The 19,380-nt window shown below is 40.4% G+C and overlaps 1 protein-coding gene across 6 annotated transcripts in view; it reads right to left on the reverse strand.

The window, feature by feature from the left end:
- ndel1a (nudE neurodevelopment protein 1-like 1a) overlaps nt 1–19,052 on the reverse strand; it is a 39,589-nt gene extending 20,537 nt beyond the window's left edge. For 5 of the 6 annotated variants that reach the window (XM_041853572.2, XM_041853966.2, XM_041853908.2 and 2 more), the window contains exons 1-2: nt 18,962–19,052; nt 8,707–8,807 (exon numbers count right to left, since the gene is read on the reverse strand). In XM_041853572.2, coding sequence (XP_041709506.2) covers nt 8,707–8,801 — 95 coding nt within the window. In that variant the 5' untranslated portion in view covers nt 8,802–8,807; nt 18,962–19,052. Of the gene's footprint in view, nt 1–8,706; nt 8,808–18,947 lie in introns of all 6 variants that reach the window. The other variant, XM_041853650.2, reaches the window with a different exon arrangement.
- Between the last annotated feature and the right edge of the window lie 328 nt (nt 19,053–19,380).

Raw genomic sequence — 19,380 nt, forward strand, 5'->3', positions numbered from 1 at the left:
CAAATAAAATAAAATCAATTAAAAACAATAGCACATCAACATAAAAACATATAAACATAAATCTGAAAGCGTTGCTCAAACTCCCGTAACAGTCCCGTTATTTTATCTTTGAACCGCTTCATGTCTGCCACATGTTGGGTCGCGCACACATTTTTCAGACAGGGAAGTGAGCTGCATCACCACCGGCAAGTTGCGTCTCCCACAATGACAGCTTCAACTTGAAAGAACGTATGCTGTCATAATACTGCGTGACAACTTTGTTGCGCCCTTGCAGCTGTTTGTTCAAGTTATTCAGGTGCTCTGTAACATCCACCATAAATGCAAGGTCCTGCATCCATTCTGCGGAATGAAATTCTAACACTGGTTTGCCCTTTTCTTCCATGAACTGTTCAATTTCTTCTCGTAAATCAAAGAAACGCCTCAGCACAGCACCTCGGCTTAACCATCTTACCTCAGTGTGGTATGGCAGGCCATAGATGTGGTCTTTCTCTCTGAGAAGGCTGTCAAACTGACGGTGATTCAGGCTTCTGGATCGGATGAAATTAACAGTTTGGATGACCACCTTCATGACGTTATCCATCTTTAATGACTTGCAACACAAAGCCTCCTGGTGCAAAATACAGTGAAAAGTCAAAAAAATCACGTCCTCCATTTGCAGATTGCACTTTCTCTCTGAACTTTGTCACAACGCCTGCTTTTTTCCCGATCATTGAGGGCGCACCATCTGTAGCCAGGCTGACAGCGCGGGACCAGTCCACTCCGACCCTGTCCAGCGCGCCCGACGAGTGCGGTAAAAATATCAGCTGCTGTCGTTGTATCTGTCATCGGCACCAACTCCACGAACTCCTCGGTGACGGTCAATGTGTCATCAACTCCGCGGATGAAAATGGCCAGTTGTGCAACATCTGTAATGTCCGTGCTTTCATCAATTGCAACCGAAAACGCAATAAATGACTTTACTTTTTGCTTCAACTGGCTGTCCAAATCCACTGAAAGATCGGAAATCCTGTCTGCAACTGTGTTTCTTGTCAGGCTGATATTTGCAAAAGCCTGCCGCTTTTCAGGGCACACAATCTCCGCTGCCTTCATCATGCATGTTTTTACAAATTCACCCTCACTAAATGGTTTTGAAGCCACTGCGATTTCATTAGCAATGAGGTAGCTAGCTTTCACTGCAGCGTCACTGATGTCTCGGCTGTGAGTAAACACAGACTGCTGTTTCTTCAGACCCGCCAACAGTTCATTCACCTTCTCTCTTCTCCGCTGTCCTTGAAAGTTGTCATATTTGTCGGCATGAAGACTCACATAGTGGCGACGAAGGTTATATTCTTTCAGCACTGCAACATGCTCTGAACACACCAAACATACAGCTTTCCCATTCAATTCCGTGAATAAATAGGATGACAATTTTTCTTGGAACACTCTGCACTCTGCGTCCACTTTTCTCTTTTTTGACAGAGACATATTGGGGCAATGAGGGTGCCAAAGCACATAATGTTAAAAGTAGAAGCCGTAATAAATATTGCGGGCAAAACAAAGTAGCTCATTGGCTGCACGTGCTTGACCTACTTGCTCTGCCCCGGTATAAACAGTTTGCTTGCTTAACACAATTGCTATTGCGCCATCCAGTGGACGCAATTGGAACAGCAGTTTATTTTATTGAAAAATTGCAGCGCATTTTTATACTTTAAAAAAATAAAAACTATTTTTTCCCCCTTTTTTTTCTCGAAATCATCTCGCGGGCCGGATTAAACCCGTTTGCGGGCCTGATCCGGCCCGCGGGCCGTACGTTTGACACCCCTGGTCTAGAATGTCATTGTATGCTATAGCGTTAAGATTTCCCTCCACTGGAACTAAGGGGCCTAGCCTGAACCATCAAAAACAACCCCAGACCATTATTCCTCCTCCACCAAACTTTACAGTTGACACTATGCATTGGGGCAGGTAACATTCTCCTGGCATCCGCCAAACCCAGATTCTTCAGTCGAACTGCCAGATGGTGAAGCGTGATTCATCACTCCAGAGAACACGTTTCCACTGCTCCTGAGTCCAATGGCGGTAAGCTTTACACCACTCCAGTCGACGCTTGGCATTGCGCATGGTGATCTTAGGCTTGAGTGTGGCTGCTCGACCATGGAAACCCATTTCATGAAGCTCCCAAAGTTTGGAACTCGGTAGTGAGTGTTGCAACCGAGGACAGACGATTTTTACGTGCTTCACCACTCGGCGGTCCCGTTCTGTGAGCTTGTGTGGCCTACCACTTCGCGGCTGAGCCGTTGATGCTCCTAGACGTTTCCACTTCACAATAACAACACTTACAGTTGACCAGGGCAGCTCTAGCAGGGCAGACATTTTACAAACTGACTTGTTGGAAAGGTGGCATCCTAAGACGGTGCCACGTTGAAAGTCACTGAGCTCTTCAGTAAGGCCATTTTACTGCCAATATTTGTCTATGGAGATTGGATGGCTGTGTGCTCGATTTTATACACCTGTCAGCAACGGGTGTGGCTGAAATAGCTGAATTCACTCATTTGAAGGGGTGTCCACATACTTTTGTATATATAGTGTTTTTGTATATATAGTGTATATTTTCCATAACCCAAAATATAATATTTTCAACTGTTTGAAGCTGGTGTACAAAACCGTAGGGTAAAACAAAATCCACACAGGATTTGTACTGTTACACATCTTAACCCTATTAGTCCCAAAACCCCAGCAAAACTTGGCTTTTCATTTATCAGACTTTCATTTATCTGCATGTCCAGCACTTATATATTTAGCCTCACAATAAAGTGTTTTACAATTTTATTTCAGGACAACCAGGGCTACAAGTAGAACACAAAACAAATTCACATAAACAGTTGCATTCATGAGTTTTATTCACAAATAAAGCAAAAACCTGATAAAAATGAATTTATATGAATGCTGTAAGTACAGAAATGGTTTGCTCACCGGGAAATGAATATCTAACTAGTCAGTGACAAATGTGTGGAGTTTGGAGCTTGTGACAGAAACTATGTGAGCTTATTATGTTATTATAGAGACACTACACTGAGTGAACAAAACAGTAGGATCACCTGCTTTTTCCATGACATAGATTGACTGACCAGGTGAATCCAGGTGAAAGCTAGGATCCCTTATTGATGTCAGCTGTTAAATCCACCAAATCAATGTAGAAGGGGAGGAGACAGGTTAAACGTTTTATGCCTTGAGACAAATGAGACATGGATTGTGTATGTGTGCTATTCAGAGGATGAATGGGCAAGACAAAATATTTAAGTAGCTTTGAACGGAGTATGGTAGTAGGTGCCAGGCGCAACGGTTTGAGTGTGTCAAGAACTGCAATGCTGCTGTGTTTTTCACGCTCAACAGTTTCCCGTGTGTATCAAGAACGGTGCACCACCCAAAGGACATCCAGCCAACGGCTGGTCGAAAACAGGTAATTGATGAAGGGGACAAAGGAGGACTAGGGCATGGAGAAAACCACATGAGTACATGCATCCATCATGCCGCGTGTCAACATTGCAGGCTGGTGGTGATGGTGTGGGGGTGTGTTTTCATGGCACACATTGGGCCCCTTGATAAAAGTGGAGTAAGGTATGAATGTCACAGGATATGGAACATCAATGCCAATCAGGTGCATCCCTTCATTGCAGCAGTGTATCCATCTGCGAATAGTTTTTTTTAACAGGATAATGCCCCATGCCACAAGGCTAGGATTGTCCAGGAATGGTTCCACGAACATGACAGTGAATTCCGCTTACTGCAGCAGCCTGCCTAGTCACCAGATCTCAATCCAATTGAGCATCTGTGGGATGAGATGGAACGAGCTATTCGGAGTAGAGATCCACTACCAGCCAACTTCACACAACTGTGGGAAGCATTAAAGTCAACATCGGCCAGAACGCTGTTCTGAGGGCAAAAGGTGGTGCAACTCAATATTAGGAAGGTGTTCCTAATGTTTTGTACACTCAATGTATGTCCTGGGATTTCCTATGATCTTCTATGTAGAAGAACCCCTTACCTTCTATCGACTTTTGTGTAGCTTGTGAGCATCATTGAGCATTGAGTCTCAGCTTTTCCTACATGGCTTTTAATAGTGTGTAGCACAAACCATTCGGACTCTACGGACGCTTTTGTAAAAAGACCCGGCCCCAGGCCCCTTCGGGATCCGCGCTTGCCTCACAAACCCCGCTCTAGCTCATGACAACATTACTCTGCTCTCGCTCTGGGCAGAGACACCGTTTATAGCTCAGTGGCAGAGACGAACTACAAATTGAACTTCGTGAGTAAGATTCCTAAATTGATAGTGCAGTTTGATAAGGCGATTTTTCAGCTAGGTAGCTACTTTACATGCTGATATTGACTTTGGTATTATTGTGTGTAGCTATGTTTTCTAGCTAGCTACCTACCTAGCTAGCTAGCCAGCCAGCCCAGAGAGAGAGAGAGCATTGCATTGTGGGTTTTGTAGTAGACTTGAGCTGCAAACAGATTTCCAAAAACGATTTTCACGTTTCTACTAACCTTGTTATAACGACAAAATGAAATATTTGTTTACAAAAAAAATATTTTCATATATTAGTGTTATTTAACACTGTTAATCGTAGGGATAAGTGGTTTGGGGTGGATTATCCCTTTAACAAAGCCCAATGGTACAACCCAGAAGTCTGTAGCTCAAACACACAATGTTTAAAAAGGGTTAGAAGTCCAAAACGGTGTTACGGTGGGACTCATTGGGTTAACAAAGACCACACAGGATTTATGCCTGACTGTTGTTTGTTTCTTCTGTGTTTTCATATTTGTGTTATGTATTCATGTGTGAGCTGGGCCAAGATTTTCCTCTTGTAGGACAATAAACGTGATTCTGATTTTGTTACACTGAACTCACATGATCCAGCTAATCAAAAGAACCCTTTGACTTCCCCTCATTGTTTACTAACACATCTCGTCACTGGTCCACCTTGGCCTCTCCATATGGCAACAAACTATCTGTCCGTTACCCAGAGCACCAGTAGATATTATATAAATAACCACGAGGTTGGGTTGTTTACTGTGGGTATGCGACCAGGGCAGAGCATGTTTTGTGTAACTCAAACCATTCAGACTCTACAGACGTTTTTGTAAAAAGACCCGGCCCTGGGCCCCAACGGGATCAGCCCTTGTTACGGTGGGACTCATTGGGTTAACAACGCCCACACAGGATTTGTACTGTTACACTGCTTAACAGCGTTTCAGGGTGGGGGGGTTGAGTGTGGTTATGTAAGTAAGTGTCTGGCGCCTGCTACAGCCATGGATATAAATACAGCTGCTCTAAAAATGTCAATGACCGGGGGCCATCGGCATGGCACGCTACAGGCATGTGACTGGCGGGACAGGTGGAAGGGGTCCCTGGAGCCAGGAAAGCCATCAAAGAGCACTCACTGTCCTGCTATGGGGTGTCCTGTGCTGTGACCCTGGGGGCAGTGGTGTTTTGAAGGGGAAAGCCCACTTCCTCCATCTGTGTTTTTTTCCAAACGCAGCAGCACCCTCGTGGCCTTTGAACCGCTTGAGGCAGATGTCCCTATAGGATATCCCTGAGCTGTCAGGGAACCCGTCCATCCTCCTCACTTTACTACAAAAAATGTTTTTGCAACAGTGTTTGGGGGAATCCTCAAGCAAGAGCATCTATTGTTGATAGTAAGAAAGAATATTGTACAACTGCTTCACTACAAAATTCATCTGAAACACATTTATCGAGCAATACAAAGGGAAGTGGATTTGAATCCCCTCGGGTGTAAATCTCCAGAGAGCCTTAGCGCAATTCCACAGTAACAGAATTGGGCGGAGACTCATTTTTCACTTCAAAATGTTACCAAACAAAAACCCTTGATTTCAAAGTTGAACTAATCATACAACTCTATGCACATGGACAATTTTTAACATCTGCTCTGAATTAAGATTCAAAGATGTCTGCAGATAGAATGGGGTGTCAGCTATGACATGACACCTTGACTTTGAAAAAAATATATTTTGGTTATTGAACTACAGTAAGTGAAGTGGATTTACATCCGGTAACGGAATTACAGTAACGGAATTAGGCCTGCATCATGGGTCCCCTGATCTGTACTATACAGAAATGCATAATTATGGACACAAATATAATTCTCTTCATGGTGATGTATCCTGAATAGGTACACAAAGGTAGAAATATGTAATATCCTTATTTTGCATATTTGGTTATTATTCTACACACTGGCTATTATTCTACTGAGCTCTGCCTCTAAACAAGACCACATTTGGTTGGTCTGGACCAGGCCAAATCTGAACCAAATCATAGACGTCTATGTTTCACAAGTTAGGACATCACAGTACAGCACAGTAGAGTACAGTACAGTACAAAACAGAGTAGAGTTCAGTACAGTAGATATATCTTCAGTACAATACAGTACATTATACTGTACTGAACTCTAATCTAGTTTTCTTTCTCGTTCTGTCATCTGGTGGTCAAAGCAAGACTGTGAAAACAGTCTGGACAACCCCTCCCTCTCACTCTCCCTCTGCTTCTCTCTCCTCTCTCCAGTTAATTTCACTTCTTCTGGCTCTTACTGACACCTACCACCTACCCTCTTTCCATTTACTGTAACAAGCATCCTCATCCACTGAGCATCGACCGGCACCGGACGTTGAAAAGTAGTTAAACTTTGGTCAGTCTGCCTGGGCCAGACCAAATCTGAACCAATCATAGACGTTTATGTTTCACAAGTTTGGACAGCACAGTACAGCACAGTAGAGACAGGGGTCGCGATAATGCAGAATTGTGCATTTTCTACGTTGGAAAAAAAGCTAAAACGCATAAGAATTATTTTGCTGTGTTTTGTAAACGCTGATTTGAAAATGCTTCTTATTATAATACTAGCTCGGCATCTGACTAATTTTGTGCTTCAGTTGCACTTCTCCACTCGGATGAGAATTCACGAACACGCATTTTATCAGCAGACAGTGCTCTGACTGATGTGTAGCTACTTGTCTCTGTACTTTTCTTGGTGTAGCCTACCCTACTTTTCTCTAAAATGCAAGATTTACTTCATGCAAAACATTAGGAAATGTAGCTGGCTACATTCTTTCTATGATAAACATTAGAAATATGATGGCCATGCATTGTTTTTGCAAAAAGTACCTTTCTTTTTCATTGTAAGATAATTTACTTGTGTGACTGCCAGCCAAATAGTGTTGCAGTTTTCTTTTGTCATCTGATGAAAATAAAGCCAGATTTTCTGCCAAATGTGTTGCACTAATGTATTTTCTGTCATTGAAAACAATAGTTGCACGCCCCTACTCATTCTATTGAAGCAAAAAAAACACTGACTTTCAAAATAAAACGCAGGTGAAATGATTTATAACGCAGATTTTTTGAAGGTCTGTGTTTTGAAAATGCAGATTTCTGAACTCTAACGCAACCCCTGGTAGATTACAGAACAGTACAGTAAAGAAAAGTAGAGTACTGTACTGTTCTGTAATCTACCAGGGGTTGCATTAGAGGTGACCCAACTGGGGTTTGTTACTACGAGTTCCCATTGTAGCCAATAAATGCAGATTTGGTAACAGAATTACGAGTTGTAATCACTTTATAATTCATAAACAAACTTGATATCAGTAAAAACACTATAACTATTTGGTAAGTCTACCTTTACTTGTTACTTCTGTGAACTTAAATATCTTAAAGATGTGGGTTTTTGGAAACAGAATTACAAGGCAATGTTTCTTCAACTTACAGAAGGCAAATCATTTCTTCAAAACTAAATATAAGTGTTGATATTATTTGGGAGGGGTCTTTACTTCAACATTATTGTGCTTTCTAATACCTTTTAAGTCTTTTTCCTGGTAGATGTTGTCTAAGACACCTTTTCCATCTGTTTGACCATAAATCAAAGCCTTTGCTTATTTCTAATTTGTAGAATAGAAAATGGTTGAATAAAAAAAAATAAACGTTTAGCTTTCATTTAACACCCAATTTGGCATGCTCCTATAAACTTCATATGTTGGTGCTCATGGGTCCTTTAACATGGAACTTCTCCTTATATAACTTAGTGCCGGGTGTGTCTGTGGTCCACTGCAATCTTATCAGCAGTCTTTTGTTTCAAACAGTAGTAGGCCTATGCTGTGTGATGAGAATGTTCATTGAGTGAAATACACCAGAGCTAATTCCATTACAGGGAGCAGAGTCACGTCTGTCGCCCACTGCCAGTCTCTCACAGATGAGAAAAGATAACACAAATCTAAACACCGCTTTTACGTAATCCCATTCAGTAGACTATATTAGAATAGAGAGACATACTAGGGCTTTTGTTTTTAATGTGAAACCAGATGTGCCTTTGGAAGTATAAAGGAGCATTGAAGGAAATTCCTAACAAGGTCTTACATAAAAGGACCTTCACAGGTGAAACTTGATATATCATTCATTACAGCTCTTTAAAATGACAGAATGATGAAAGCTATTTGAGGTCCATGTAACAAGTCTGGCTGGGGAATTTCCTTTCAGAAGTATTCATGATTTTAAAAGTACAGGTAGTGTTACTTGGATCCCACGCACAGTGAAACCACAGGATTCCAACATCATACTGTAACCACTCTGAGTTCCTGGTGAGTTCAAGTAAAAGTTAAGCCTGATGATGACCATAGAGATAGCATTAATGTAACATAAAAAGGCATGATTTGTGCATATCTTACTTTTTCTTGTACTTGAGGGAAAGAGCCTTCCAGAAGTTAATCTCCTCGTCTTTCGAGGAGAATTTTGGAATCATATCAGTGTCCATGGTATACATGTAGATCTGAAAAATCAAGAGAAACAAGTTCTATTACACAACTGTACATGGTAAAACAAACAATCATATTCATCAGTAGCACTGTTGGGTCACACAAGTTGAGTGGCAACACATCATCATGTAGATAAACAACCACCAGAGCAAATATGATACATTAGATATTTTGCCAAAAAGGAAATAGAATAGGACCAGAGTAGAGTACACAGAGCATCCATCAGTGACATGGAGGACATTTTTTATTAGACACACTGCTCTGACAGAATGACCTGCAGTACCCTGCTCTGTCCTTTTCAATCAATACCTTTACAGCATTCTCTCAAGCTTTTTCTGTACAGTTGTAGTCGAGTGCCATAGTGTGTTTATGCGTAATGGTTGGGTGCCCTCTCTCGAGCCCTCTCTTCTGTATCGAGTTACAAAACACATAACTGACTGGAATGATGTTCAACTCAGCAATTTCAACTCTTGTCCAATAATAATTTATTATGCACTGTGTGCCAAAGCCATAGAACCTCTCTTCTGCAGTCTGCCTGGCTCTTGAACTTCCTCTGCCAAAAGTGTTGGGCTTCCAGGGAAGCAAGCTTTATATAGCCTAGATCTAACTCATCACAAGACAGACATCAACTCTTGGGCTGTATCATCAAGTCCCATCAGGCCGCACAAAGCTGCAGATCAATGATTTAGCCGGGAATAAATAATCAAAAGGGCCTGTCTGATTCCCTAGACTCAGAGTGTAGAGGATCATTGTACCATCTAAATCGATGTGAAACATATTTTCAATTACCAAAAATATTATATTTTCAATTGGTGTACAAAACTGAAAGTAAAAGACGCAAAAACGAAACTTAAGAACAGGAAGCATAGAAATTGATCACAAAGAACAGATCTACCGCTTCTTAGACTTGCTTTCAATAAGAATTACAGATCTATAACTCACATTTCTATGTGAATTTGGTCAATTTCCTCCAGCACAGAAGGAAGGGTAACAACAACGCTTCAAAATACAGATTTGAGTTTCCAAGAAACAAGCCCGGAGCCCTGAGCTGAAGCCATGGGTTGGGGGGGGGGGGGGTGTTGGAACATGAATGAGGATCTAGATCTTGGACTGTTATATTGCTCCCAATCAAATGTCAGCGTTTTGGGTTGATACAGGCCTAACCACTCACGGAGTAGGTTTATGTGGGCGCTGTACAATAATCTGATAAAAGGCTGCAAGTGAATAATGACAATATAAATTATTTTTATAAATAATAATAGTTTTGGTGGGTGCTTATATTTGTCCTATTTCCCACATGTGTATTATTACGCATGTGTGAATTGGAAATGTGTTTTTTTGCATATCCCAACCTTCCCTGAGACACACTCGGAGAGAGGGGTCAAGGCCAGGGTCTCCCATGGAGCAATTAGGGTTGAGTGCCTTGTTCAAGGGCACATTGACAGATTTTTTCACCTTATCAGCTCGGGGATTCAAACTAGCGACCTTTCGGTTACTGGCCCAACGCTCTAACCACTAGGCTACCTGCCACCTGCCACCTTCGATATTAGTTTTTTTTTCCGGAACCAGTTGGCTAGGATGCAAGAACCGAAGGCCTCGATCATACAGACAGCGTCATTGCATTTTGGTACACCAGAAGTACATTCATTTCCAAGGGAACGCTGCGTTTGCCTCGCAGCATTGCATTGCAGAGGCAGTTGCAGTGCGTTCTGTGTGGTGCATACGTTGGATGTATCAAACTTATGCGTAAAACTGTATACGTAGACAGATTGACAGAAATGGTAGTAGAAGATGAATATTGAACTTTTGTTGCACACATATCCAGATTATGCTGCGTACCATTTTGCGCAATGACGCTATCGGTGTGATCGAGGTGTAACTGTACTGTAGTAGGTCAAATCAACATCTGGAGTCTAGACTGGGATTTTAAATAGATTCTACTCACTCTCAATTCTGCAATGAATGTGGGGTTTTGATGAACGTAAACAATGGTCACCACAGGAAGTAGCCTAGGTACAGTGCCTTCAGAAAGTATTCATACCCCTTTCTTATGGCAAGCCTAAATAAGTTCAGGAGTAAAAATTTGCTTAACAAGTCACATAATAAGTTGCATGGACTCAGTCACTCTGTGTGCAATAGTGTTTAACATGATTTTTGACATTTCAGCCTTTCATTTTTATTTAATTTGTAAACATTTCGAAAAACATAATTCCACTTTTACATTATGGGGTAATGTGTGTAGGCCAGTGACAAAAAAAACCCTCAATTGAATCAATTTTAAATTCAGGCTGTAACACAACAAAATGTAGGAAAAAGTCGAGGGGTGTCAATACTTTCTGAAGGCACTGTATCTCTCAGCAGCATAGAGGAATTTCTAGCACATTGGCCAGTGTGTTGAAAATCATTGACAATTGATGCAAAATATAGTTTCACGATGTGTGTGAAATGGCTACGTGATCTGTGAGAAAGTCACTAATACTGACCTTTTGCCCTGCGATTAATACAAGTGGGCAACCAAGTGTCAGATAGGGGCAATTCCATGGTAAGGAATCTCACATTTTTCACTTTAAAATGTATACCCAAAAATATTTCATTAAAAAGTGTAACAAACCATAGAACTCCATGCAAAAGGGCTACTTAACAATTTCCACAGAACATTTTACAATAACACATTTACAGGAAGAACTGTGCAGACACAATGTTTTTTACTGTGTAAACTGTTCAAAGTAGTCAGTCATTGTGCATAGAGTTGTACGGTTTGTTAAACTTTAAATCAATCGTTTTTGTTTGGCATACATTTTAAAGTGAAAAATATCGGAGTCTCAGCATAATTCTGTTATCGTGGAATTGCCCATAGCCTATCACTCAAGAAAAGAGAGAGAGAGAGGTAGCCTAGCTAAATAGACAGATGGACAATGCTTCTGTTGTGCTGTACAGTTAGTGGCATTGATAGAAACCTTGGGAACAAATGTTGCTGACTGACTGACCTCTGCTCCGGCATCAAGTTACATTGAATGTAGTGACATAAAATACTATTCATGGCCACAAAGGACTGAGCCAGACTGAGTCTTGAGAGAGGCAGTAAAATAGCTTAATATGCTGTACAGAAATCCTAGAAGGATGAACAGAATACTGCAGTGGATTTCCAATTTGCCATGTAGTCTACCTTGTGCTGTGATTTACTTGAACGCTCAAATCAACCTACAACATTGTTTTACATGTCAATGTTAGGTAACCTTGTTGAACATGATGTTAAGAAAATGCTTTTAGAACATATTATACGTTTTTCGAGCGCCTAGCACAAGCTTAGAGAGATGTGGCCACAGCCATATTGATACAATGTCATGGAAATGGTTGAGCGTCCGCACGCCTACTTCACTCATGGCTTTTTGATCAAAACTCTGATCAAGAAGTGAATAAACTAAAAGCTAAAACTACCAATTTGAGATGGAACAACAATTAAATGCTATCAATCATGTTAACAAGCCTGTATAGTCTGTTCAAAAATCCACTTGCATACGTTTTTGAGCTCATTCAGCTGTAGGCTACATTAAAGTGATTTTTACATGGGCAGGGGAATCGGATCTACTGTTACCCGACATTAGTAAGCGAGCTAAATTAATGACGTCCACAATAACAAAGTAGTTCGCTAACATCGAATAAGCCTGTATAGTCCAGTCAAAAACCCACTTGCACATGTTTTTGTGTTCATTCAGCGAGCAAAGTCTATCAGTGTTAACCCCCTAGCGTGGATTGACTCCCAAGGTGCGTCAATCTAACTAACATAATACAAAAATCCCCATCAAACTAGAGATATTCGTTTTTTTTGCATTGGATACATCTCAATTCACCACATCTGCCAGTAAAAGGTGGCAGAGCTAGAGCTGTGTTTGTCAGACCATGAGACATCCCGAAAATCGGCCTTCTCACGAAAAACGTATGTAGCATCCAAACGGTTTGACCTACAAACTATTATGACCACTCTATGAAAATGGTAGACTCTCACCAACACGATGGTGTTCTCGGCACTCTTCTGAAGGTATCCAGTCCTGGTTTTTAAAAAACAAATGGAAGTATGAAGGTAGTTTTGTGCCTACCCAAAAAAGGGGTTAAATATATATACTTATGTAAACGCGATAGTATTTAATTTTGTATACATTTGCAAAAATGTCTACAAAACATGTTTTGCTTTGTCATTATGGGGTATTGTGTGTAGTTTGATGAGGGGAAAAAACTATTTAATCAATTTTAGAATAAGGTTGTAACGTAACAAAATGTGGACAAAGTCAAGGGGTCTGAATACTTTCCAAAGGCACTATATATATATATACAGCTCTGGAAAAAATTAAGAGACCACTGCAAAATGATCAGTTTCTCTGGTTTTACTATTTATAGGTATGTGTTTTGGTAAAATCAACATTTCTTTTTTATTCTATAAACTACTGACAACATTTCTCCCAAATTCCAAATAAAAATATTGTCATTTAGAGCATTTATTTGCAGAAAATGACAACTGGTCAAAATAACAAAAAAGATGCAGTGTTGTCAGACCTCGAATAATGCAAAGAAAATAAGTTCATGTTCATTTTTAAACAACACAATACTAATGTTTTAACTTAGGAAGAGTTCAGAAATCAATATTTGGTGGAATAACCCTGATTTTCAATCACAGCTTTCATGCGTCTTGGCATGCACTCCACCAGTCTTTCACATTGATGTTGGGTGACTTTATGCCACTCCTGGAGCAAAAATTCAAGCAGCTCGGCTTTTCAATGGGGTTCAGGTCTGGAGATTGGGCTGGCCATGACAGGGTCTTGATCTGGTGGTCCTCCATCCACACCTTGATTGACCTGGCTGTGTGGCATGGCGCATTGTCCTGCTGGAAAAACCAATCCTCAGAGTTGGGGAACAATGTCAGAGCAAAAGGAAGCAAGTTTTCTTCCAGGACAACCTTGTATGTGGCTTGATTCATGCGTCCTACAAAAAAGACAAATCTGCCCGATTCCAGCCTTGCTGAAGCACCCCCAGATCATCACCGATCCTCCACCAAATTTCACAGTGGGTGCGAGACACTGTGGCTTGTAGGCCTCTCCAGGTCTCCATCTAACCATTAGACGACCAGGTGTTGGACAAAGCTGAAAATTGGACTCATCAGAGAAAATGACCTTACTCCAGTCCTCTACGGTCCAATCCTTATGGTATTTTGCAAACCTCAGCCTGGCTCTTCTTTGCTTCTCATTGATGAAGGGCTTTTTTCTAGCTTTGCATGACTTCAGTCCTGCCCCTAGGAGCCTGTTTCGAAATGTCCTCGCCGTGCACTTCACCCCAGCTGACGTTTGCCATTCTTTTTGTAGGTGACTTGATGTCATCCTACGGTTGTTGAGTGACATTCGAATGAGTTGGCGGTCATCCTGGTCAGTAGAGAGTCGTTTTCGCCCTCTGCCGGTCTGTAGCTTTGTTGTCCCCAATGTCTGCTGCTTGACCTTGTTCTTATGAACCGCCGTCTTTGAAATTTTAAGGACGGAAGCAACCTGACGCTCACTGTATCCCTCTGCCAGTAAAGCCAGAATTGAACCCTTCTTTTCCTCACTCAAAACTTTCCTTTTCAACTCTTTTGGCATGGTCCATAGTTATTTTTTTATTAATATTACTTTTGATGTACTATTAGCACTGTTCTTGCCATCCAGCTGGTCCTATTGCAAGAGGATAGCGATGACCACAGCAGTGGTTTTTATACTTTTCCTCGTTAAATAAGATTTGGTTCAGGTGATCACCTAATCAGTACCTAATTCAGTAGAATGAGGTGTGCCTGTGTTGGAATTCAACAGACACTGGAATGGAATGGCTGTCATACATGTAGAGATGCTGATTTAAGAAAGATTTGCAGTGGTTTCAGAGCTGTATATGTATGTATGTATGTATGTATGTATGTATGTATGTATGTGTATATATATATGTATGTTATATATATATATATATATATATATATATATATATATACATATATACACACACACACACACACACACACACACAACAGGTCAAATGTTTTAGAACACCTACTCATTCAAGGTTTTTTCTTTATTTTTACTATTTTCTACATTGTAGAATAATAGTGAAAACATCAAAACTATGAAATAACACATATGGAATCATGTAGCAACCAAACTACATGATTGTTAAACAAATGAAAATATATTTTATATTTGAGATTCTTCAAATAGCCACCCTTTGCCTTGATGAGAGCTTTGCACACTCGTTACAACAACATATTTGAGTGATATAACGTTATTCACCATATAGCCAATTATTTACTATTATTCTGCATCACATTTTGTGATATCATTTCTGCCAATGAGGAGAATTTCTCCTTTTCCCTTTAAATAATTCAGTGTAATGGAAATCTTGTCAGGGATTCCGAGTGGCGCAGCGGTCTAAGGCACTGCATCTCAGTGTTTGAGGCGTCACTACAGATCCCCTGGTTCGATTCCAGGCTGTATCACAACCGGCCGTGATTGGGAGTTCCATAGGGCGGCGCACAATTGGCCCAGCGTCGTCCGGTGTAGGCCGTCATTGTAAATAAGAATTTGCTCTTAACTGACTTGCCTAGTTAAATAAAGGTAAAATAAAAATAAATAAAATGCGTGGAGGGTTGCCAGGTCCAATTAAGATTTCCAGGGTAATTGCAACTAAAAATCCGCCCACAAGACCTTAAAACTAGCAGCAAGAGTGGAAATAGCGCTTGTAGTCTGGCGATATATATGTGATTGTTTCTGTTGAATTGTGTTTTGTATGTTTGAAATGTTCTTGTCTGTATGTCTAAAACTGTACATGTCAACATGTTTACACAGGGCACAGCCGTAAAAGAGATCCAGGTCGCAGTCTGTTTTTCCCTGTTAAAATAAAGATTTACAAAAAAAAAAGTCATAAAAACTGGAAATGAGTGACCTCTGATTCGTTCAGCCATCCCTATGGGAAAATAATAGGGACGCCGAAAATAAGGTCTGAGGTTAACACAGGCTTAAGATAACTTATACGTTTTGTTCCATGAGATAATATCAGTCAGTTAACATGACCTTTATAAATTATGAAGTCTTTATGTGCTTTTTTAAATTACATAAATTCTTCAAAATTCACAAAATGAGGTGTTAGCTGATGAAGATTATCTCATAGAACAAAACATATAAGATCTCCTAAGCCTGTGTTTTCCACAGACCTTATTTTTCGGCGTTTATCCAAAAACCCTACAAAAACCACATTCACTTTCACTTTGTCCAACGAACCATGGCAGAGTTACATTACTATTTCTCTCTACGACACGAGGGAGAAGTATGTAGCTAGCTAGTGCTGTTCGTTGTTCTTATATCACTTGTCATGGCATGGGCGCGTGCTGGCGCTGCTCTCCTCTCACTCACTCACTCACCTGCATGCAGCGCTTTCTCAACACACACACACCCCTCCGGCCCTCCTCATCACTCACTCACTCAGCAACAGCCTGCCTGGTAGTCTGCAGCAGCAGGTAACAGTGAAATGTATAGATTATATTTGAAAGAGAAATGCCACAGTGGCCGCGGTGCAATTTAGAAGTAGCCCAAAAACCTGCAACCCACGACCAATACATTTTCCCCTGTGACATCGTTTTCAAAGTAGCTAAATGTTCCATTGTACAGCGCCCCTGGAGCAATTAGGGTTAAGTACCTTGCTCAAGGGCACAGCGACAGATTTAAAAAAAACAATATTGACCTTGTTGGTTCCGGTATTCAAACCAGCAACCTTTCGGTTACTGACCCAACGCTCTAATCTCGAGGCTACCTGCCGCCCTGCTAAAACAATCTGTTAAACGTTAGAACATTTACTCATCTGACTACTTGAATGGTTCGTCTGACAGGCAGCCCAGATTACAATGCATGTTAGTAGCCTCATTGAGAATGTTTTAATTTTGACAGCAATTAAAAAATATGAAAATAAGTGCCTTTTTAGAAGGCTAACCGTTTAGACTAGCCAGGTAACATGGCATGAACGATAAATTGAACAACAAAAAAACTTATACTGTGCAAGGTGGCTATCATAGCTAGCCAGCTAGTCAAAAAACCACGGCAAGCTCAGCTATCATTGATTAATATTTTGTTAGCTAGTGACGTTAGCAGAACAGCTTGATACAGTGCAGGATTTTTACAATGGATTGTTGATTTCACTATGTACCTTGGCAGCATCGTCTGGTAAGTCTCTGTTAACAACCCTACATGCCTGTAGCTAACTCTTTCAGAACAGAAGCTTAGCTAGCTTGCATTGACTGAATACTCGTTTTTCTAGCCAGCTGTTTCTAGCCCAGCTAGCTAGATAGCCACTCCTAGGTTTGGCACATCTGAAGTCCTTCACTGCAAACCATATTGAATACCATTTTATGCATAGTGTACATGAGCTGCCTGCAAAAGTGACTTTATTATTGTGGTTATTACCATACAGTTAGCTTACTAACCTTGTTTGCTGTTAGCTAGCATGCAGGCTAACTTTGGCTAACACAGTACCATGGCCATGTCAAAACTACTGTAATGTTTTAATTCTTAAAAGTCTAAGCCATTGGGGGGGGGGGCTCTAAGCTGACATATGGAATTGTTTCAAGATGGTCATACTATGGATCATTTAGCTATTTGATTTAGAATTTTAGGTATAAAAAAAATCTATATTTGAAAATGATTTGATACAAATTTATTTGATAAAATATCAAATTTGGCCTTTACTACTATAGCCCAGAGAAACGCATTGAATAACACATTCATAAATAGCCAAAAAAATAAAGTAAAACAATAAAATCATAAGAAACAAGGTTTTGAAGTGTTTGTCCTATATCTAGGAGATATAAGAAAGCTCAGGAAATATACAGTACCAGTCAAAAGTTTTAGAACACCTACTCATTCAAGGTTTATTTTTATTTTTTACTATTTTCTACATTGTAGAATAATAGTGAAGACATCAAAACTATGAAATAACACATATGGAATCATGTAGTAACCAAAAAAGTGTTAAATAAATCCAAATATATTTTATATTTGAGATTCTTCAAAGTAGCTACCATTTGCCTTGATGACAGCTTTGCACACTCTTTGCATTCTCTCAACCAGCTTCACCTGGAATGCTTTTCCAACAGTCTTGAAGGAGTTCCCACATATGCTGAGCACTTGTTGGCAGCTTTTCCTTCACTCTGCAGTCCGACTCATCCCGAACCATCTCAATTGGGTTGAGGTCGGGGGATTGTGGAGGCCAGGTCAATTTTGTGAATTTATCTAATTTAAAAATACACATAAAGGCTTCATAATTTATAAAGGTCTTGTTAACTGACTGCTATTATCTCATAGAACAAAACGTATAAGTTTTCTTAAGCCTGTGTTAACCTCAGACCTTATTTTTCTGCGTTTATTCCAAAACCCTATTATTTTCCCATAGGGATGGCTGAACGAATCAGAGGTCACTCATTTCCGGTTTTTAGGACTACAAGCTGGCGAGCGCTATTTCCACTCTTGCTGCTAGTTTTAAGGTCTTGTGGGCGGGTTTTTAGTTGCAATTACCCTGGAAATTTACATTTACACATTACACTGAATTATTTAAAGGGGAAAGGAGAAATTCTCCTCATTGGCAAAAATGATATCACAAAATGTGATGCATAATAATAGTAAATAATTGGTGAATAACGTTGTATCACTCAAATAGGTTGTTGTAACGTAGCTAGCTAACTTAGCTACTACATTATTGAGTATTTCTAGCCGAGTTTCAGTGAATGTCATCCTTGCTTGAGGGTCTTCAGCTTTCAAGCCTGGCCCCTGGGCCCTCAAACTAAAGAGATTATAAACTGGATATCTATCCATCTATCTATACCTAAATATCTATCTATCGCAAATAATGTAGCTCGGGCACCATTGCCATTTAGCTTACTGTCATTAGTTACAAGATAGGCCTAAATAAACTGTCAAAACCAAACTGTCAGCTGTCAAACATGGGTGGCCTCAGCACGGGTACACGGGGCGTTGCTTGGATAGCTAGCTAGCTAACGTTAGCTAACTACCCCCATCAATTCGAAGGAATTGTATTTTCATCCATTTTGCAAAAATAAAGACAATGATACATTGTGTTAACGTTATACACAATTTCATACATACATTTTGCGACGTACCTGAACATTTCCATTCGATGTCTCGCCCCTTTTGATGGTTTTCAGTCCATCGTAGTCGTCCCTCTTGGTGGTTCTGTGCTTGGAGGAAACTGTTGATGCTGTGACTCACGCGCAGCCTACACAAGAGCAAGACACGCACGTGATGAGCAGAGCAAGTGCATTAAAAATACCTTTGTTTTAGCGTCATCTGGTGGTTAAAAGCTGCAATGTAAAAGCTGCAACGTTTTCAATTATACGTTTTTCCAACGAAAATGCTTACAGTATTTGACTGAGAATGTACAAAAACATTTGCCATCCTATCTCGAACCAGGATCATATTGTTGTTGAGTGGTGAATGAATTGGTTGGTTTTTGGGGGTGATCTAGTCATACTCTCCTATTCTTGAATAACATTCTGGGGGGAAGCATTTAGCTAAGTTA

Source organism: Coregonus clupeaformis, chromosome 1 (genome assembly GCF_020615455.1).
Source record: "Coregonus clupeaformis isolate EN_2021a chromosome 1, ASM2061545v1, whole genome shotgun sequence".
In the NCBI taxonomy this organism is placed as follows: Eukaryota; Metazoa; Chordata; class Actinopteri; order Salmoniformes; family Salmonidae; genus Coregonus; species Coregonus clupeaformis.